General features: G+C 34.6%; 1 protein-coding gene across 13 annotated transcripts in view; it reads left to right on the forward strand.

Annotated features, from left to right (window-relative positions):
- The window catches only part of VPS13B (vacuolar protein sorting 13 homolog B), a 733,580-nt gene that overhangs the window by 452,758 nt on the left and 257,315 nt on the right, over positions 1 to 23,507 (forward strand). For all 13 annotated transcript variants that reach the window (XM_049093088.1, XM_049093083.1, XM_049093086.1 and 10 more), the window contains 3 exons: positions 8,715 to 8,918; positions 19,376 to 19,502; positions 23,033 to 23,176. In XM_049093088.1, coding sequence (XP_048949045.1) covers positions 8,715 to 8,918; positions 19,376 to 19,502; positions 23,033 to 23,176 — 475 coding nt within the window. The remainder of the gene's footprint in view (positions 1 to 8,714; positions 8,919 to 19,375; positions 19,503 to 23,032; positions 23,177 to 23,507) is intronic.

Here is a 23,507-nt window from a genome sequence, read left to right on the forward strand (position 1 = left end):
AGATACCAGAGACATGATGTTCCAGGTCAAAGAAGTGACTCCCAGTATTAGAATTTGGTATTAAAATCAATAAAAATGCTAGTTTACATTAAAACAAACAAGGGAGAAGGCATATTCCTCAGCCTCAGTCCAGACCTGCTGAATCAGAATTTTCTGTAGGTGAGAACATTTTTAACAAGCTCCCAGGTGATTCTTCTGCGCTCTAAGGATGAGAACCCTGGCCCTAAGTCATTGGTCATGGAAATCAGCAGTAGTCCTCAGACCTGATGGTCAACTTTTACATCCCCTGCCCAGTATACTGTCAAAATTACTGTCATTATAGATACTTGGTGATAAAAATGGAGACATTTGATCAACGTATATAAATTTTACTTCTTTTTACATTCCTATTTTCTGGCTTGTTTAATGTTTTGTAGATCTCAACTGAGCTGTAAGTAATGAATTTTATTTCTTTACAGTGAACTCCCAAGATATGCCTGTTCAGCAGTGAGCAGTCTAAATGGTTCAACATGAGCTGTTCCTTATGTAAACATACAAAAGGCCTGACCCAGACTAAATCAATTTAAAAAGGAAAACATTAAAGCTATGTTTCCTGTTATATACTTAAAGTCTTCTTTGGTTCCTTATGATTATATTATTGACTATTGCAGACTTTAGTTTAGCCTCCTACACCACCTGCTGAATGGTTCAAATGGTATGGGAGATGAGTTTCGGAAGGGCAAAGCAATTACAATTATAACTCCTACATTTTAGCCAATAAAGCAGCTTTTTGTGTTAAAGGCAAGGAAGTTATGGGCATCTTGACCCACACCCTTCCTGATTTGAATTGCTAAAAGGTCTTAAAGACTGTAATAAGGAGAAAGAGTAAAGTTCATAGAGCTTTTAGAGGTATGTGAGTTTGAGACAAGAAAATTTGATTCTATTTATGATATCAAACATTTCTAGGAAAAAAATAGGAAGTGAAACAATTTAAGCTTTTCTTATTAAGATATTTTCATGTATTTTCTCCCAGCTTTATTAAGATAAATTGAGAAATAAAAATTGTATATGTTTAAGGTCTACAAAGTAATAATTTAATGTAGGTGTATATTTTGAAACTATTACCACAGTCAAGCTAATTAACACATCCATCATTTTATAGTTATCTTTTTTATGAGAATTCTTAAGATCTGTATACTGTTAACTATCATCACTATGCTGTATACTAGATCCCCAAAACTACTTATAAGTTTGTATGTATTTGGTTTTCCCAGTTTTATTGAGAAATACCAGTAAGATGTACAGTATGATGGTTTGATTTTACATATAGTGTGAAATGAGTAAGACAATAGGTTCAGCTAATATCCATCTTTTCATATAGATGCAATAAAAAGAAAAGAAAAAAGCTAAAGAATAAAGGGGGAATGAGATGAGAACTCTTAGGATTTATTCTCTTACAACTTTCGTATAGATCATACAGCAATGTTAACTGTAGTCATCATATACATTAATTACATCCTCTAGCACTGTTATGTGCTAGACCTGGAAGTTTGTTCCCTTTAACCATGTTTCTCCAATTCCCACTTTTCCCTGCGCCTTTCCCCTGATAACTAAGTGTGATTTCTTTCTCCATCTTTGTTATTTTTGATTGTACATATAAATGAAATCAGACAATATTTATTTTTCTGACTTATTTTACTTAGCATAATGCCTTCAAGGTCAATCCATGTTGTCACAAATGATTTCTTTGTGTGTGTATGTGTGTGTATGTGTATGTATGTTTATGATTGAATAATGTGTTCCACCGCTTGTATATGTATATCACGTCTTTTTCCATTCATCCATTGATTACTTAGGTTGTTCATTATATTTTGTAAGGTAGACATTATTAATATTAGGCATCCTGGTCCTCACTAAAGCCACAAAGTTCTTTTCCTATGATGAGTTATGTAGCAAAGTATCATTTTAGTAGAATTCTTTGCTCTAAAGATTTTGCAGTTGTTATGCTGTGAAAATATAGTGCGCTCAATCAAAGCTTTCTTAATTAAAATGTATTTTTTACTTTTGGTTTGAAATCAAATTATTTTTTACTTCTAACAGGCTATTAAGTTATAAAGTCATTTACTTAGGGAAAATCACATTTTAAAAGTTGTAAAATTACTTCCAGCATTTGAAAAAATGAAAATAAATTATCAAATTGGCTGTATGTATTTATACCTTTAAAAAAGACCTAGTTAAATACATCTTTTATAAGACATCTTGCTCGCAGTGCTAATACGAGGTAATATGTGGTATTACAGAAAAAATATTTTGAATGTTTTTTTATTTTTTTTGTTTTTTAAATTTAATATTGAAAAATAAAGTACTTTCAGTGTTCTATAATGACTGGAATAGGCTTTAAGTATCCATGAAACAAATGGGTATCTTATACTTTAAAAAATAAAGATTAGTGAATATTTCAAGTTGAGAAATAAAATCAAGTATTTTGTAGAAAATGAAGTAAATCAATGTGCCACTGTATGTTTTCGGACTTTAAAGAATTGAAAATAAGTCATAGGGATCAGGTAATTTGAAAGAAAAAATAGATTTTATTATCTAAGTCTAAAAAAAACTTACCCGGTATTCATTTTTGTCAGAGGAAAACCAAACCAAACTTGTAAAGTTTGTGAATATGAACTAATTCTTTAAAGTATATTTGACCTATTAACCTAATGAGCCAAATAGCCTACCTATAGTTTTTGTTAAGAGTAATTTAAATATACTTGGGAAAACACACAGGAATATGTTGTTTCCTGGATCTGTTATCTCAAGAGGCTAAAAAATTGAAGAAAATGTGTTTCTCAAAGATGCAACTGTATTTTTAATTGGCCTAAATTCTCTTACAACAAACTGTTTCTTGTCTTAGAAAGTAGGGGGTTTATTAAAACTAACCTGGCATGCTACTAAAATGTTTTTAGATTAATGAAACCGATCAAATTAGAAAATTTGGGTAGAATTCACTCAGTTTGACTAATTAAATGGAAGGTCAGTGGTGCTGTTTGCTTGGGCTTTTGTTTTTTTCATAATCTGAATGTATGCTTTATCCAGGTAAATCTTTTTCTTCTCACTTTCTAATCATTTCACTATTATTTAATATTTTCTACAGAATCTTAGAATCAAAGTAGAATGATTTTTTTTTTTTTCCTAACAGTTACTGAGGATTTTATGTTGTGGCAAGTTCTGTGCTAGGCTTCTTATCTCACTTAATTCTTATAATTTTATAAGACAAATTCAGATCTTTCTCTACTCTTTTTTTTTTAAGATTTTATTTATTTATTTAGCAGAGAACAAGCAGAAGGAGAGAGAGAAGCAGGCTCCCCGCTGAGTGAGGAGCCCGGCATGGCGTTCGATTCCAGGACCCTGGGATCATGACCTGGGCCAAAGGCAGATGCTTAACCAACTGAGCCACCCAGGCGCCTCTCTTTCTCTACTCTTGACTACTGTGCTACTACAAAGTTTCTGTAACCTTTTTGGTGGAGGAGAAAATACTAATTTGCTAGGCAATCCTGACCTGTGCACTGCACCCCATCACCCACAAAGGCTGGGCCTCCTGCAGTTCTCAGACACTTTGTGATGGAAGGGCCTGTCTATGACTCACTAGCCTATGGCTTCCCTTCCTTCCATACTTCTCTCCAACCATTCAGAACATCTTCAGGTTTTCTGCATTTGCTGCTCTCTCATATCTGTGAGCCTTTGAACCTGTTGTGTTTCCTCTGCCTGCAATAATTTTTAACTTTTTTCATTATATGAAATAATATTGGGCTTTTCTGAACTCCTTTAAACAATGCTGCTTCTTTTCTGAGCCCCCTAGTTTTGGGTCAGGGGTCCCATTTGCATTCTATACCTCACCTTTTCTAGCATTAAAGTCTTTGCAATAGCCTGTGGATTCCCAACTAGACTATAAGCTGTATTAGGGCAGGGTCCACAGAGGAAGCCAGTTTCTCTGTGGCCTGTCATGGAAACTAGCATGCAGCTCACTAAATAAATATTCTTTGAATGAATGAATGCAAGTTTGCTTATTGGTCATTTAGACGGGAAGATAGAGTTTTGACAGTCTTGAGTAAGGCACAGAATAAGGAAGAACTTGGTTGCTTTTCACTAGTTACGACATTAGCAGCAATTTTAACTGTCAAGATATAGTTTTAAAGTAGTCATTTTTACATAGAAAAAGAGCTTGCAAAAGGAGAAGTAGCATTATGTTTGGTGGAAGGAATGAGAGGGCACAAGCTTTATATCTTCAGGGACAGCAATAAGTTAGAGGAGAGATTTTTTTTCCATAATCAGTTGTAAAATCTTTGTTCCTAGAAACCTTTCTAATATCCCCTTATCTTTTTAATCTCTATAGCATCATAGTTTTTTTTTTATTACAAATATAAACTTATTAGGCTTTCTATCTTTAGCTCTTTCTTTTTTCCTTGAATTCTAGAGGTTTATATATTTTAGGCATTGTTGAACCTTCTCTTTTTTATTTCATTAATTTCTGTTCTTATTTCCTTTCCTCTATTTTTTTTTTTAGTTTATTCTGTCTTTTTAAGTTTAGCTCATTAATTTTGAGCCTTACCAACATCCCCCACCCACCAGAGTTGTACATAGTTAAAATTGATGAACCTACACTGACACATCATAATCACCCAAAGTCCATGGTTTATGTTTAGGATTCACTCTTGGTGTTATACATTCTATAGTTTTGGACAGATGAATAATACAAGACACGTTATCCACAATCACAGTATCATACAGAGTATTTTCACTGCCCCAAACTGAGTACCTTTTCATCTACCTATTGGCCATTTATATGTCTTAGGAAAAATGTTTATTTCAGATCTTTGCCCATTTTTATATTGGTTATTTTATTTTTGCTATTTAGTTGTTTGAGTACCATGCATGACAAAACTGACAAAACTCCTTGCCAGATACATGATTTGCAAAATTTTCTCCTATTTCAGTGGTTGTCTTTTCATTTTGTTGATATTTTTCTTTGCTGAGCAGAAGCTTTTTAGTTTGGTGTACTCCCACTTATTTATTTTTGCATTTGTTGCCTTTTGCTTTTGGAGTCAAACCAAAGAAATCATTTCCAAGACAGATGCCAAGGAGCTTACCTCCTCTGTTTTCTTCTAGGGGTTTTGTAGTTTTCAAGTCTTCATAACTCCTGCATAACTATAGCTCAATTCAAAACCAGGAAATTGACACCATTGTAATCCACAGCTGTATTCAGATTCTGCAGTTCTAGGTGTACTCCTTTGTGTTTATATATGCATAGTTCTGTGCAATTTTATTACACATGTAGATTCTTGTAACCACCAATGCAATCAAGATACAAAACTGTTCTTTCACCAAGAGGCTCCCTAGAAGGGCTATTTTTAATTCACACTTTCACTGCTTATGTAACCCTTTGTGACCCCAGCTTTATATGTAGGATTTGTAATTAAGTTGATTTATCATCTTGGGTGGGCCTTGAGCTTATGTCCTGTGAAGTTAGCAGAGCAGAAAATCAGTGTTTTCAGGATTCAGCAGAAACCTTAAGAGCAAAAGCTGGCTTTGGCAGGTGCTTATTTATTAGTTTTCCTGGTTTTGTTGGGAGTGGTGGGTGTTGGGGAGTGGAAGGGGGACTTTAAGGTTTTGTTTGCTGGTGCCAGCTCTGAGATGTGTTTAAAAAGATACTTTAAATTTTTTTCAAGCATACTAGTTGTTTGAGTCTGAAGGTTCATTCAGGGTCTCTAATAACACCATATTTTAGAAACAGGTGACCCTGGAAATACTAAAGATCATTTATCTTTATAGTTTTCATTATGGTTTTTCATAATTAGAAGAGTAGACTTTGTTTTATTCTTGGTGCCTATGCATTTATGATTAGTTGATGATTAGATATACTATTCTTTCAGAATCATTTAGGATTCTATTCAGAAATGGTCATAAAATTTATAATGGGCCTCTTTATAGTTTAACTTCGTCATATATTTTATTTATCTCTGTATTTAGTTATTGAAATAACTAAGCACAGAGAAGTTAAGTAATTGCTCTATGCTCATGATCATTGGAAAGTCTAAGGATAAATCTCATGTGAATCTTTCACTTAACCTATTTTCTATAACTCAGATTTAAATGCTTTGCAATTAACTTTTAAGTTGGACTTAATATACCCAAATATTATACATTTCACTGAACTTTCAAATCAGGTTAAAATGACAGATTATTTAATTTCACACAAAAGGAGAGAATATAAAATCTCCAACCCTGATTCTTAACAAGTTTAGAATTTTAAAGTTTAGCATGTTCAGACCTATCTGGGTATCGCTCATTATAAAAACCATTTGCATAGGGAAGAAGAACCTGGGAGAAGTCATGTTTTCCACAGATAGATGGGAGACCTAAAGCTCAATCTAAAACCAAGAAAAAATATGGGGAATTTCAAGCCTATATGAAAAACTGTGATGAAATCCAGTGTTTAGTGGTTGCAATCTTGTGATTACACAGTGTCCATGTGCCAGGGAAAATAGACTGATGTTAATGCTGGGCTGAGTTACTTTGTCTTTTAACATAGCACTGATTGTACTTCCTGACATACTTTTTCTTCAAGGATTCTTAAAGTACTTTAGTTCACCTTAAAAATATATTTAGGGAATTTATTTAAAATGTAAAAAGTATTGGCTAGTTTAAAATATAAAGAAATGTAACTTTTATAATCTAAGAAACAGGCTAGGCCACTAGCTGCCCAAGAGATTTGCTGTATGTCTAAACTTATGTGCATCCAAATCAAAAGTTTGCTATTTAAAAACTGTGCTCTTACTGCTATGGAGAATCATTTTGTATTTGTCCACATTTGCGTCCGTTCAAGTCCGTGATTAAAACAGTATTTACTGATAGCATATATGTGGGAGAGATGAGTTTGGAGAAAGGTTGTTCACGAAAGTCTTCATAGAACGTAAAGTCTGAGATGGACCTTTAAGCAGAATTATACCAATATTCAAATGAATGGAGAGCATTCTACCAAAATGGGGATAATCTAAGTGTTACTTGCTCCCATCTCCACCATCATGAATTCTTTTTTTTTTTTTTTTTTTTTGCTCTCATTAGGACAAATTGAAAAGGCTCATGTTCCCTTTTATAGGCTCTATTTCTAATATAATTATTTCATTCAAGTAAAATTTTAGGCTATTTTTCTTTGCCTGCCCATTCCTAGAATGCATTTCTTCTGAGTTAGAAAAGAGTAGGGAAGGAGAAACAACAATAGGTTGAACTTTACCTTAAGAATGAGAATTCATTCATCTTTCTCTGGCTCCTGCTGTGGTTTCTAGACCAGTATCTATTTGTTTCCCTGTTCCTTATTGTAACTCCCTCTGATACCTGTCTACCTGAACAGCCTGCTCATTCAATTCCAGTTCTTCCTGTGCTCCTCTCTTCACTTGAATTCATTAGTCTCAGCCTCACCTTGCCTGGCCCAGTTGATGCTGTCTCCATTCCTGAACAACTGGCCCAGATACCTGCCATTTTGAGTTGCAGCAGTTACCCACCTTCTGTCGGTATTTGACCAACCTCTGGGCATAGTCTCACCCACAGTGCTCATTTGCCATGGCTTAGTCTTTATCAGACTCATACCCACTTTTCTGTAGTTTTCACACCAGGACCTATGCTTCCTTCTCCTCACCTGCCACCTCCCCACTCCACCCCTACTCCCCTAATTCATTTCATTCATGTTCGGTTGATGTAATTGTATTTTTTTCTAATAGCTGCAGTTGTAGATTTTTTTAATATTTGTACTAATAAAATCACTTTTAGTCTCTATATTATTTAAATTTTTGTGTTCCTTGAAACTTTTATAAAGGCCTAGTGTTATTTTCCTTTTGATGACTCACTTTAAAGCATCTGTGACCCAACAAAACTAAAAAGTTCCCAAATTTACACACACTTAGGTTTATCTGGTCTCTGAACCCTGAACCCAGTTCTTTTCTTCCTACCATATTGCCTTGCTATTCTCATTCTAAAACCCTCACAAAAAATTTAACAATTCACTTCTTCTAATTTAGCTATATGCTACTGATATTTTTAGTCATTTGCTTAGCATTCGGTCCAGTAAGATCAAAGTTTCAACTGTGTATGGGCAAGTAATCCTTACTGTGTGTCACCATCAGCAAACAGTGCAGTCTATATGACACCTCAGTTATTAAAAGAATGGAGGGCTAGGGGTGGGGAAGTGCAAGAGATTGACAAAGCTCTATCCCCTTTCCTCTCAGGACTTGAAAGGCCTAAGGAAGGTAGGTGATTAGCATTGGAAAGAAGACTGGGTATTGAGTCAGAAAACCTGGGTTTAAGTTGTGGTTTTGCCACAAACTACCTTACTACCTTTGTCTGAGTCTTTCAATCTCTCTGAATTATTTTCTCTTTAGTAAAAATGGAGATAAAAATAGAGCCTTCCCAGCATATCAAGGACTGGAATCATGTATATGAAAGTACTTAGGAAAACTGTACAATGCTGGAAACTATAAAAAATCATTGTAGGGTAGATTACTGTACATGATAAGTTTGGGGTACGTTTTCAAGTCATCCAATGTGGTTACTTCCTAATACCTGCGTCAGAAATTTGATCAGCACAGTGAATCCATCAGGAATCCAAAGGGGGATAAAATGGTAATGATGCTGTTAGTGAATAAAATAAATAGATTATTTTATTTATTTACATTTTTTCATTGCCTTTATAGGAGAGCTTTGAACTTGGGAATTCTTCGAGACCCTGGATCAGAAATTGAAGATAGACAATACCAAATAGACCTGCATTCCATCAATATAGGTACTGCACAGTGGGATCAACTAAAACCAGAGAAGGAAAGTGGCACAGGAGGAGTGCTAACAGAGAGTGAAAGAAATTCTCAAAATCCAGCCCTTGAATGGAATATGGCCAGCAGGTAGGAAATTAGTGGGAAATGTTCTGCACTTTCTAATATTTCATTGCCAGAAGAACAGTTGGTGATACAATCTTCAGCATACCCAACCTAAGTGTTTGGGTACCACTTTTGCATTTCAGGACTGATGTAAAATATATTTTGGTAAGTATAGTTAATGATTTTGCTTGGAAATCTGCTAGCATTGTTAAACTGTAATTATTACAAGTTTAAGATTGTGTCAGCATTTAAAAAAAAATATTTCATTTATTTATTTGACAAGGAGTGAGCAAGAGAGAACATGTGCAAGCATGAATGAGGGGAGGGGCCGAAGGAGAGGGAAAAGCAGATCCCCACTGAGGAGGGAGCCAGATATGAGGCTCGATCCCAGGACTTGATCCCAGGGCTCTGGGATCAGGACATGAGCAGAAGGCAGATACTTAACGAATTGAGTCACCCAGACACCACCTGTCAGCACTTTTTTTAAAGCTTGCTATTTAAAAAAAATAAAAATAAAAATAAAAAGATAAAGCTTGCTATTTGATGAAAGGTTCTACTTCAGGCTAAGGATACATTCACATTTTCTCTTGCAATCCATTGTATTCAAGGAAGGTCAGATTTTTTTTTTTAAGTCTCTCCTTTCTATTGATGATGATAAAAGGAGAAAAGTAACAAAAGCTGTAGGTTGCTTTAATTTTTTAGTCCACCTATGTTCACAGAGAACATTTTTGAAGGAATTAGCCCTGAATGTGAGCCTATAAGATTTGTAGAGAGCCGTTGCCATTTCACCCAGTCTACTTGTGGTTTCTCATCAGTTAGGTAGAATTGTTTCCTAGAACAAAGACACTAGGCATTAAAAATACTTTTGATATTGTTAACCTGGAGGTCGTTATGGTTTTAAAAAGTGCTGTTTTTTCATTTTTCTTTCTTTCTTCTTCTTTTTTTAAGATTTTTTATTTATTCATAGAGACACAGAGAGAGAGAGAGAGGGAGAAACACAGGCAGAGGGAGAAGCAAGCACCATGTAGAGAGCCTGACGTGGGACTCGATCCAGGGTCTCCAGGATCATGCCCTGGGTTGCAGGCAGCACTAAACCGCTGCACCACCGGGGCTGCCCTCTTCTTTTTTTTTTTTTTTTTTTGCTTGTAAGATTTACTAACTTCTGTTGCTTATAACACACCATAGCAGTTTATTTGACTGAATCTCTTTAAAACATTGTGTGTATGTAGACTTTATTGTCTGACTTTTACAGTGCTGATTGTTTTGGAGTTCTGCCCTTTTGCCCCCCAAAACTGTATTTATGTCTTGACATTAATAATAGCAACAACTTTAATAAGAGATTATAAAAGACATCGCTTTACCTAACTTCCTTAAATTAATTATTGTAGTAATGCTATGAGGTAAGAACTATTTTCCCTAATTCTATATGAGGAAACTGAGGCATAACCAGGTTAAATAATGTGCCTAAAACCAAGTACCAGATGGTAGTCTATACTCTATATAAGCTGCTTCTTTAGATACCTGTACTCTTTTCTAATTTCCTTGTAACTATTCATAATGAGCTTCTTTCAGCCTCCTGAAAATATGGTGTGTTACATACTGCTAGGCCTTGATATGTGATCTCTGCCTGGAACTATCTTAACCCACCCTATTCACTGGCCTAACTCCCATCCATTCATCAAGCCTCAGGAAGTCTTCCCCTGAGCCTTTCGGAGAGGAGTTGAGTTCCCCTTCTGTGTGCTCTTAACATATCACTTGGAATATTTAATTCTAATTATCTATGTACTTTGTCTGGGTCCCAAGGATAGAACTTCATCCAGTCCATTGATTTATCCCTGGCACAAAGCACTTTCATAGTATAAAAGTATTATTACAGGGCACCTGGGTAACCTAGTTTGTTAAAGCATCTGACTCTTGGTTTCAGCCCAGGTCCAGTCCTGATCTCCGAGTCATGGAATTGATACCTTTTTCAGGCTCTGGGATCAGCAAGGAGTCTTTAAGAGGTTCTCTCTCTCCTTCTTTCTCTACCCATCCTCTTCTCCCTCTCTCTCTCAAAAAAAAAAAAAAAAAAAAATAGTGTTGTTACAGCCTTTCATTGATAAGTGATTGAATGTGCCCCCTGAGTAGGAATGCAAATTTGGGTGAAAATTTTCCCACTTTTGGCCAGGTACATTTCAGGAGAGGGATGCAGACAACTCTGGTACACACCTTACATGCACTATACCAGTCCTGATCTGTAAACATCACATGATATATGAGTCAGGGTCAACTTCTGTCTTTCCTCCACACTCAGTTTTCACGTTCAGGAAGTTCTAGCTTACATAATCTATAGTTCATCTTAAGAACAACAAATTCAGGGATGCCTGGGTGGCTCAGCAGTTAAACGTCTGCCTTAGGCTCATGGCGTGATCCCAGGGTCTGGGATCCAGTCCCACATCGGGTTCCCCACGGGGAGCCTGCTTCTCCCTCTGCCTGTGTCTCTGCCACTCTCTCCATGTCTCTCATGAATAAATAAATAGATCTTAAAAAAAAAAAAGAACCACAAATTCTATCAACAAAGAAAGTGGGCCTTATTTCCTAGGAAATTTTATGATCATCTAGCCTTAACTAGATCTCTCTTATTTATACTTTAATTCATTTAAATAAACAGTTTATCTGTGTGTGTGTGTTTTACTAACTGAGTTGAAATTGACATTACACAAAATTAACCGTTTAAGGTGAACAATTCACTGGCATTTTGAACATTCACAATATTGTATAACCACCACTTCTATCTATAACCATCACCTCTGTCTCATTTTAAAACATTTTCTACACCCCAAAGTAAAATCACTTACCCATTAAGCACTTTTTTCTACATCCTTCTCCCTCCTCAGAGCCCCTGGCAAATGCCATCTGCTTTGTTTCTGTTGATTTAGCTATTCTAGACATTTCATATAAAAGGAATCATACCATATGTGACCTTTTGTGGCTGGATTCTTCACTTAACACAATGTTTTGGAGATTTTACAACATTATAGCATGTGTCAGTACTTCATTCTTAGTTATTGTTGGATAATATTCCACTGTATATAAATAAATACTAGTTTGTTTATGCATTTATCTATTGATGGACATTTGAGATATTTTTACCTTTTAGCTATTATGAATAATATTGCTGTGGATATTACTTGTGGACATTTGTACAAGTGTACAAGTACCTGTACTTGTACAGATACCTGTTTCAGTACTTGTTTTCAGGTATTAAGAATGAATGTCTAAGAGTAGGATTTCACAGTCAAATGGTAATTCTGTATTTAGCTTTGAGGAGCTGCCAAACTATTTTCCACAGTGACTGAACCATTTGACATTCCCACCAGCAATACTCAAGGGTTCTAATCTCCCCACATTCATAGCAACACTTCTTTTCCATTTTTTTTTTTTAACTTTAACCATCCTATTGGGTGTTGTTTCAATTTGTATTTCCATATGGCCAAAAATATCTTATTTCTTTGGAAAAATTTTTACTCAAGCCTTTTCCCTATTTTTAAATTGTTTTTTGTTGTTGTTGTTGTTGATGATGAGTTGTTGTTCTTTCTTTATTCTAAGTGCTATACCCTTACCTGATATATAATTTATAAATGATCTTTTCATTTCTTGAAAATAATCTTTGCACAAGTGTTTATAATTAATCTAAGACTCAATTGTCAAATTCAATGTAGTGGAAGTAGTGAATCATATGACATTCCTATTTTTAATTTTTTGAGGAACCTCCACACTATTTTCCACAGTGGCTGTGCTAATTTACATTCCCACCAACAGTGTACAAGGGTTCCTTTTTCTCTGCATCCTTGCCAGTACTTGTTATTCCTTGTGTTTTTTTATTTTAACCATTCTGACAAGTGTGAGGTGGTATTTCATAGTTTTGATTTCCGTTTCCTGATTTTGAGCATTTTTCAAGTTTCTGTTGGCCATCTGTATGTCTTCTTTGGAGACGTGTCTTCAAGTACTCTGCCTGTTTATTAATTAGATTGTTTGGGTTTGGGTTTTTTGATTTTTGTTTTTTTGGTGGTGAGTTATATAAGTTCTTTATATATTTTGGGTATTTACTCCTTATTAGGTGTTTTATTTGCAGATATCTTCTCCCATTCAATAGGTTGCCTTTTTGTTTTGTCGATGGTGTCTTTCATTGTGTAAAAGCGTTTTATTTTTTTGTAGTCCTAATAGTTTGTTGTTTTTAAATTTTTTATTTATTATTTGAGAGAGAGAAAGCTCACATTCAAGCACAAGTTGGGGGGAGGGGCTAAGGGAGAGAGAGAATCTCAAGCAGACTCCATGCTCCAGTGCAAGACTTAATCTTACAACCCTGAGGTCATGACCTGAGCCAAAATCAAGAGTTGGACGCTTAACTGTTGTCCCAGTAGTTTAATTTTGCTTTTGTTTCCCATGCCTTAGGAGACATATCTAAAAAATGTTTCTGTGGTCAATATTGAATATATTATTGCTTGTATTCTCTTCTAGGATTTTTTATGATTTTAGGTCTCTTATTTAGGTCCTTAATCCATTCTGAGTTTATTTTTGTGTATGGTATAAGAAGGTAGTCCAGTGTCATTCTTTTGTTGTTCGGTTTTCCTTGCACCATTTATTGAAAAGACTGCCTTTACCCCATTTTCTTGTCTTCTTTGTCATAGATTAATTGAACATGTAAGCATGGGTCTATTTTCTGGGCTGTCTTTTCTGTTCCATTGATCTATTGTCTGTTTTTGTGCTAGCACCTACTGTTTTGATTACTACAGCTTTGTGGTCTATCTTGAAATCTGGAATTGTGATCCCTCCAGCTGTTCTTTTTTTCTCAAGATTACTTTGAGTGGTGCAGGTCTTTTGTGGTTCCATACAAATTTTATTATTATTATTTGTTATAGTTCTGTGAAAAATGCTGTTGATACTTTGATAGGGATTGCATTGAATCCATAGATTGGTTTGGGTGGTATGGATATTTTAACAGTATTAATCCTTATAATCCGTGAACCTGGACTATATTTTCATTTGTTTGTAGCTTCAGTTTCTTTAATAAATATTTTATAGTTTTCAGAGTACAGATCTTTTACCTCATTGTTTAGGTTTATATTCCCAGGTATTTTATTCTTTTTGATGACTAAGGTCTATGTTTTATTCTAAGAGTATTATGGATTAAGCTCTTATAAATAGATTGTTGCTCCATTTTTGAGGAGTTTTTGTTTGTTTCTTTTTATATATGGTATGAGGTAAAAGTCTAACTTCCTTTTTTTGCATGTGGATATACGATTGTCCCAATATTGTTTGTTGAGGAGACCATTCCTTCCCCTGTTGAATGGCCTTGGCATGCTTTATAAAATTAAGACTTTTGAACATCAATTAAATGCCATAGGATGTCTTTTACACTGGAGAAACAAAATGAAATGATTTCTGGTATGCTCCTGTCCCTTACAGAGCTCAGTGTCCAGTCAAAGAATTAATAGTTAATTACCTGTTAGAGTGCAGGGAGTAAAGTACTATGGTAGACATAAATATAGGATGTTTAGGATTACAGAAGAGCCACATTACAATCAGAATAAATGTATTCCATGTACATGGGACATCTCAATCTAAGAGATATGACAGAAACATAATACAATAAATCTAAAATTGACATAGGTAAAAAAATAGAAATATTGAGGAAAGAAATTAATGAATAACTCTATAGATGGGTTTTCAGGGAAGCTCTCATGGAATACACAGCTTCTGAATTTGTTTCCATAGAGTATGAGTGGCAGGAGAGATGAGGGGGCACTTTGAACCTTATAAGAAAGCAGTAGATCCAAGGGCTAGAAGTATGAAAATGTGGCATGTTTTACACACTTCTGAATACTCAGTACAGAATATTAAGCTTGGCACATAATAGGTACTTAATAAAGAGTTGAGTGAATTGATGAAAGGTTGAATGATTAAACAATTAAGTAGAACTAGTAGATCAAGTGACTGAATGTTTCTAAGAGATACTGATTCAAATGAAGATAAGAGATCTTAAATCTGATGTAGTTTAGTAGTGACAATCTTGATAGAAATATAAATAAAGACAAATACCCACCATTTGCTTCAACGTGGATGGAACTGGAGGGTATTATGCTGAGTGAAGTAAGTCAGTCGGAGAAGGACAAACATTATATGTTCTCATTCATTTGGGGAATATAAATAATAGTGAAAGGGAAAATAAGGGAAGGGAGAAGAAATGGGTGGGAAATATCAGAAAGGGAGACAGAACGTAAAGACTGCTAACTCTGGGAAACGAACTAGGGGTGGTAGAAGGGGAGGAGGGCGGGGGGTGGGAGTGAATGGGTGACGGGCACTGGGTGTTATTCTGTATGTTAGTAAATTGAACACCAATAAAAAATACTTACCCAAAAAAAAATAAATAAATAAATAAATAAATAAATAGAATCTTAATATGATTATACTTTTGTTTTTCAATTGGCATAGGTAAAATTCAAGATACAAAAAGAATATTCAGTGAAGAATATCTTTGTTTCCTCCCTTAACTAATTTGAAATAATAGCCTTTTTAAGGTTTTCCTTCATTCCTCCTACATATATTACTCAGCTTTTGTCTTTAATCAAAATGTGTTTCTGTGTGTATGTTGGGGAGAAGGGAGTAAGGAAGTTAAGCATAAAAATTACCACATTTTAAGATTTGTAGATCTTCTCCTAAAACCTCAGTTTTTCAGTTGAGAAAATACATTAGGATTCAGTCAGGTCAGCAGAACCATTGTATTATAGCATTAGGGATTTATTTTAGGAATAAGACCTTGCTTAATTGTGGCAGAACCTGTGAGTTAAGGATCTAAAGGGGACTGTGAATCAGGGACAGGTCACAGGCATGCCCAGCCACTGGAAGGAAGGACCACCGGAGGCTGATAGAGCAGCCCCTGGAAGGCTTTTGCCTCTTTGGAGGGGGTGAGCCTGCAAACGGGTCAGGAAAAAGAACTGGTCACAGAACCTAAAAGAGGGAAGACAAGTTGGAATCTGCTAGCACTGCTGAGTGGAATTTCACTGTTTTACAAAGCATGACTTCAAGAGAATACTGGCAAGTATTTATTTCCCTTATATTTCCAAATCTCATGCAATTTTCTCTCTAAACTCTGAACCATTCTTATTCTTAGCAAGTTGTTACAGAACAAAACCACCATAAGAAACTGTTTGGAGAGGTTCCTTACCTTGTGCAATGTCACTTAAAAGTAGAGCTAATGATTTGCTTCCCCTCATTCAACTACTTTTCTTATACTCCGTGTTCTGACCCCTTACACTTAGGTGAAAGTTCATTGTTAGTTAATCACTTTTTTTTTCTTTTTCTCTTAGCAACCATTTTTACTATGTCTTAGTTTATTTTATAACCTGAGGAAATGAAGTACTGAGAATTAAAATAACCTGTACTGATGTCTGCCATATGCAGGTTACACATCTAGTCAGTGTTGCAGTTTTACATGGTAATTTGTGCTTTGAGGTGTGTGAGGGGGAGTAGGTAGTGGATTTTCTTCCTTACATATCAACTAAGGGTGTCCTTGGCAGCTGAAAGGGTAGCATAGAGATAAAAGGATAGATCTGTCTTGGCCAGTCTTGTTTCTTAGCAAAGTTACTTACTTATCTACATTCTGTTGATACTTAAATCAGAAATTGTTTAAATTGAATATAATCACAATAGTATATCATAAAATTTTAAAACTTCCTGTAGTGTCAATGAATTTGTAGTTCTTACAGCCACTAACATCATATAAATATAGATAATAATGCCTTAATTGATCCAAAGCCCTAAATAGGCAGGTTTCCCTCCTTCAGCATTTTGCTTTTAAGAGAAGGATCCAAACAAGATTATATCAACATTTGCTTAAAACTATATGTACAACACATAACTTTTATATATTATGCAGCATTATTCTGTGAGCACTGCACTTGGTATATCAATACATGTTATTAAAGCTTTAAATATAAAATAAAATAACAGGGAACCCTGGGTGGCGCAGCGGTTTGGCGCCTGCCTTTGGCCCAGGGCGCGATCCTGGAGACCCGGGATCGAATCCCACGTCGGGCTCCCGGTGCATGGAGCCTGCTTCTCCCTCTGCCTGTGTCTATGCCTCTCTCTCTCTCTGTGTGACTATCATAAATAAATAAAAATTTAAAAAAATTTAAAAAAAAAATAAAATAAAATAACATAAATCCTCTGACCATTTTTCCCTTGGTAGATTCCCATTCATACCCTCAATTTGTAATGTCCTTTTCTGTGAGAAACATTCAGCAGTCCCCTGACTTCTCCCTCCTCCACAAAGTTTTATTTTGAACTTTTTCTTTGAAAAAAGAGCTATCAAGTAGAATTAGATGCAGGAGTTTCAGACTATAGGTATAAACAACTCAAAACTATAACCAGAGCTATTAACAATTGAATATCTCCATAAAATTGAATTAAGTTGACATTTCAATATAGCTATGCTCATAAGACTTCTTTTAGAGACTGAACTAAATATAATACTTGTGATCTCCACCACAAGTATATAACCATAGTTTTGGTTCATTAGTTTGGGGTAATTTTTGTTTATTTCTTCTTGTTTTGCTTTGTTTAGAGAATTTTCTCAAATGTATATTCTAGTTTATTGATTTTTTCTTGAGCTATATGTAAAATGCTATTTACCCACCTGTTATGTATTTTATTTATTTTCCATTTCTCGAAAAAATTTTAATTTTGAATCCTATGCTCTTATCTAGTAAAATATTGGCAGAATTTAATTCTTGTCATGATTTTTTCAGTATTTCTTTTGAAGTATTTCAATCTATAAAAATTTTTAATGATTTAAAATTATATACGATTACCTCCAAGACTTACAAGAAATAACACAAAAGAAGAGTTAACATTATGTACCATAAAAGTTAAAGTTTTATAGGACCATTGACTTAAAATTTTTTTAATTTCCAAAGCCATAAGTCTTTCATATGTTGTGTTACTGATTTAATTCATCACATAATAGAGAAAAATATGATATGTATAAATATTCTTTATTTGGGAGGAAAAGAGTATTTATTTGCTCTTATTTGGTTTCCTGCCATCTTTTCCATTTTAAGGTATTTTTAATACATCATATATTTTAACATTCCCCTGTGAGAGCACATCAGATGTTACATGTTCCATTTTATGGAACTCAAGCTATTCAGCTATAATTACGGTGTCTCTCAGGATCACAACCTTTCCTCTGTATTCACAGATTTTAATACTTCTTCCTGTTACCCTCCATTCACCAGATCTCTTAATTCTTTAAAATTGACTTTCATGAAATCCAATACCTATGTGTCACAGAACCAGATGATCCAATTTGCTTTTTTGGCAGACACCATGTAAAGCTCTGCCCATTGCAAATTTGAACAAAATATACTAGTACTTTCTATTTTCTAGACTACTCTGGTAGAAAAGGATATAGAAAGACTTGAGTTTTTATCTGAGCTTTTTCATGAGATAATTTATGCCAGTTCCCTCATTTCAACTTTTATCACTTTATAAGTGAATAGTAGAGACATATTTATAAGGAATATTAAGTTAATAGTTCCAAGGAACTATTGAGGTACAGCTTGCTAGTAAAACATAGAACTATATTATTTCATTAAGTGAAAAGTTAGGATATGGATAGTAGACTAGAAGAACTCTCCTAGCACAAGTGTTAGTTCCTCAGTAATGTTTTCCAGTTTCATCACCTACCATGTATGCAGTACTTCCTTTGAAATTATTAGCATTTGGTAATTTTGAATATAAAGTAGAGATACTGTGCTGAATAACCGATCAAAGATGAGAATGTATAAAGTAGAATTAAAATAGAGTCCAAATACTATTCTGCTATTAGGCCCAACAGTGGAACCTTTGTTCCTACTAGGTGGCCTTACCCTTGCCCCTGATCTTTATTTCCTTGTAGGTAATATGGGGCTAGTAATGGATTTCACTTAACATGCATGGTTGTTGTGAAGAAGCATTCAGTATCAAAGTCACAAAAGCTATTTCATGAACCGTATATGCAATAATAATCTGTGAACTCTGATGGTTCTTAGAGCTTAAAAAAAGGAGGTCGTCCAAGATTAAGAGGATATACTTGTGAACCTAATGAGGTTGGAAAGATGGCAGTTGTCAACTAGAAGGTCAAAAATGTTAAGAATAGGAAAAAATGATCACACAAGAGGAAGGTTATTATTATTGGTAGAAAAAGGTACTAAACTATTTATAAGAACAAAAGGAATTAAAAACAGTAATTTGTTGAAAAGATGTGACTATGAAATAAATTGCATCTGAATTTCTCAGTAATTTTTTCTTTTATTGATCTGAGGTTAAGAATTGAAGTTGTAAAACTGTGATTATAAAATGTACAAATATAACTGTCATACATGTTTGTGGTGCAAAAACTTGTACAAATTTAATGAAAAAAAATGAAATGGCTAATAATTTTTCACTCTATCTTTTAGCATACGGCGACATCAAGAAAGAAGAGCAATTTTGACTCCCATTTTAACAGATTTTTCTGTCCGAATAACTGGAGCACCTGCTATCATTTTTACTAAAATAATTTCTCCAGAAAATATGCACACTGAGGTGAGAACTTAATTTAGGTTTCATTTTAGGCTATGTAATGGAGTATCTTCTCTTTGTAAATTAGGGGTTCTTAGTTTTAGTGCGCACAGAATGTCAAATTGCTTATTATTAATAAGTTATTATTGTATGTAACTAAAAATTAATACCTTCTAGCACTGTTTTGTTATTGCTTTCTTTAAACTCTTTAAAATATAGATTTTTTTGCATTTAAATTAATATATTTGTTATTTTTTTCTTTTGTTATTGCTTTTTATGTAGTAACTCATTTAATCCTTATAACACTCCTATTAACTTCTTCTATCCTCATTTTTATTTTTTTTACTGTGAAATGTTCAATTTTGTTGCTTTTATTTTAAAATATATTTTTGCTATAATTTTTAAAATTTTTTGTATCAATTTTTTATTTACATTCTAGTTAACATACAGTGTAATATTGATTTCAGAAGTAGAATTCAATGATTCATCACTTACATACAACATCTAGTGTTCATCACAAGTGCCCTCCTTAATACCCATCACCCATTTAGCTCATCACCCACTTTCCTCCCCTCCAATCACCACTCTCCATTTGTTCTCTAAAGTTAAGAGTTTCTTATGGTTTGCCTCTTTCTCTCCTCTTTTTTTTTTTTCACATCCCCTGTGAAACAGATGAACATCTGTTTGTTTCTTAAATTCCACCTATGAACAAAATCATATCATAAGGTATTTGTCTTTTTCTGACTGACTTATTTCAGTTAGTATAATATACTCAAGCTCCATCCATATCATTGCAAATGGCAAGATTTCATTCTATTTCATGGCTGAGTAATATTCCACTGTATATATATACCACATCTTGTCTATCCTTTCATTAGTTGATGAACTTTTGGACTCTTTCCATAATTTGGCTATAATGCTGCTATAAACATTGGGGTGCATGTCCCCCTCTCAAGTCATATGTTTGTATTCCTTAGGTAAATACCAATAGTGCAATTGCTGGCCCTTCTGAGATATTTACTGAATGAATAAAAAAACATATAAAAAAAAGTTAAAAGTAGATACCTTGAGTCATTCAGTATTTTTTTAAAAGATTTATTTATTTATTTTGGAGAGAGGGAAAGAGTGAGCATGCAAATGCATGGGGGGACAGGCAGTGGGAGAGACTCTTCAAGCAGACTGCCTGCTGAGCTCCATGGAGCCAGACACAGGGCTCCATCCCATGAGCCATGAGATCATAACTTGAGCCAAAATGAAGAGTCTGCCACTCAACTGACTGAGCCACCCAGGTGCCCCACTATCCTTTTATAGATGAAGAAACTGAAGCTTAGAGAAGCTAACTCAATAACTTGTCCATATTTTCACAAGTAGTAAGTGGCAAAGCATGGTTTGAACCCAGGCTGGTCTGGCTCCAGACCCTGCACTCTTACTTAACCTCTTTCTAATGAAAGCAACAACACTGAGAGAGAACTCATTTCTGATCTGGATGACTTTATTTAGTATATAGAGAATTTTACATGGATTACCTGACTTAGTCCTCACAACATCCTTGTGAAAGCAATACTAGGGGATCCCTGGGTGGCTCAGCGGTTTGGCACCTGCTTTTGGCCCAGGGCACAATCCTGGAGTCCCGGGATCGAGTCCCACGTCCGGCTCCTGGCATGGAGCCTGCTTCTCCCTCTGCCTGTGTCTCTGCCTCTCTCTCTCTCTCTGTGTCTATCATAAATAAATAAATAAACCTTTAAAAAAAATAAGAAAGCAATACTATTAGTATCCATGTTTTATAGATCTGAAAACTGAGATCTAAAGAGGTTAGGTAACTCAACCAATGTTACTAGCCAGTTACTGGTGGATCCAGGTTTCAAGACTGATCACTATGGTGTACTGCCTCCATGCTTAGAATAGAAATGTAATAATAATGTGATCCATCATAATTTTAAAAGTATTCTTCTTAGAAATTTATATTTTGCTAGGGAATCTGTGTGGCTGAGGCAGTTAAGCGTCTGCCTTCGGCTCAGGTCATGATCCCAAGGTCCTGGGATCGAGCCATGCATCTGGCTCCCTGCTCAGCAGAGGAGTCTGCCTCTTCCTCTCCCTCTGCTCCTCCTACCTGCTCATGTGCTGTCTCTTACTCTCTGTCTCTCTCTCTCTCAAATAAATCTTCAAAGAAAAATAAATTTATATTATGCTAAAAACTTTGTAAACTTTTTGGTCATTCACAGTTACAGGCAGTTATTATGAAAAGTTCAGAAAAAATAAGATTAAATATTACTCTAAGCTGGTTAAACTTCATTCACTTATAAAAATAATGTTTTGTATATTTTATTTATTTAATGTTTATAATTGCCCTATAGCAAAAATTAGGTTAAACATAGTATCTTATATCCACCAAGATGTATAAAAATTAAATAGGTGTACTACTATCTTATAGCAATTTAGTAACATGAATATATTTCTTTTCATCATTACTTGAGGAATAAATGAATTCTAACTCTAATAAGTAAATACAGGGAACTTGTGGGGGAAAAGGTTATTTAATCACAAAAGGAAAAGGAATATTCATTTCTAACATGCTATTCTTTATGGCTGTATTAAAATCTACTCTAAGCCATGTACTTTGCATTTGGGCCCCTCATAAGTCTCCTTAAATCCATTCCTTTAAATGACACTAGTAAGGAGAAGGTTCATTGGGCATTTCCAAGCATTCGAACTTTGTCCACATTCACTTCATGACAGGAGACAGAACTTCTGCTTTAGTAAGTGAAACTTTGGGGTTTTTTTTTTTCTTCTTTTTTCCTTCTCTGAATGGTTTTCTAATGATGAATGTTGGAATGATTTAAGTTATGCAGAACCCCACCAGTTAAGTAGTGGACATCTACCTAAAGCAGCCAAGATTTTAGCAGCTTGAAGAAGTGAAATTAATTAGTCTAGCTGTCTTTGGCTTCAGCACTATTTTGTTATAAATCATTTGGAGTGTATGCTTTGGAGAATACTCAAACCATACCACTTGTGATTGTAATTGCTTGCCTACAATTGCCAGTTTACATCTGTCTGCCCAACTAAATTGTGATCTCCCCAAGAGCAGGTTTCCATTCAAAGCCAACCTATTCTTTCTGCTATCCCTAGCAGCTGAGTATACTGCATGTTACTTAGGAGATGCTCAGTAAATATTTGTTAGTGTGAATGAATGAACAGGATTTGGCTAAAGAATTACATCATCACTTACATATGGAAATGATGTTAGTAGTTTGAAGTATAAAATGCCAGATGTATATGAAATGGTAAAAAAAAAAATTAATGTTTGTGTTGTTTGTTTCCCTGTAACTAGTGCATGGCCCAGTGCACAGCAGGACCTCATAAATGTTTATTAAATTAATCCATTAAACTATGTTGAGTGGTTGTGCTCTCCATCTCTGCTATTCTCATTAACGTATGAACTTGAGTCCCAGGAGAATTCATCAACATAGTAAAGGTCAAATAAGTAAGAATGACAAATTATCATCTAATGGCTATCATGTATCTTTATGTATATTCAACTTTTTTTTCTCCTCCAGGAGATTTTAGTGTGTGGCCATTCCTTGGAAGTGAATATAACCACAGATCTGGACTTCTTCCTAAGTGTGGCTCAAGTTCAACTCTTACATCAGTTAATAGTAGCAAATATGATTGGACTAGAACCATCAAGCAAGGCCAAAGAGGTAACTGTTACCTGATTTTGATTAGTCTTACTGCATTTGTGCCAACTTGACATTCATAATAGGAAAACTAGAATTAAATGTTTTCTGCTAATTATTCTATATTTAATTTTATTCAAAATATGATCATATATTATTTTGAATTGGTGTTCTTTATTTTTGAAATTTGGTCTCTTTTCGTATCATATACTTTTGCAAAATGTCTGTGGCCTACCCTCAGAAAAGCCTCTATTAAAAATATGGTTTTGGTATCCTGCTGCAATTTTTAAAGTACAACACAAGAAACATGGTATAGCTTTCACTTACATACATTACAGGGTTCAGGACTCTTTTG

This window comes from Canis lupus, chromosome 13 (genome assembly GCF_003254725.2).
Source record: "Canis lupus dingo isolate Sandy chromosome 13, ASM325472v2, whole genome shotgun sequence".
Taxonomy (NCBI): domain Eukaryota; kingdom Metazoa; phylum Chordata; class Mammalia; order Carnivora; family Canidae; genus Canis; species Canis lupus.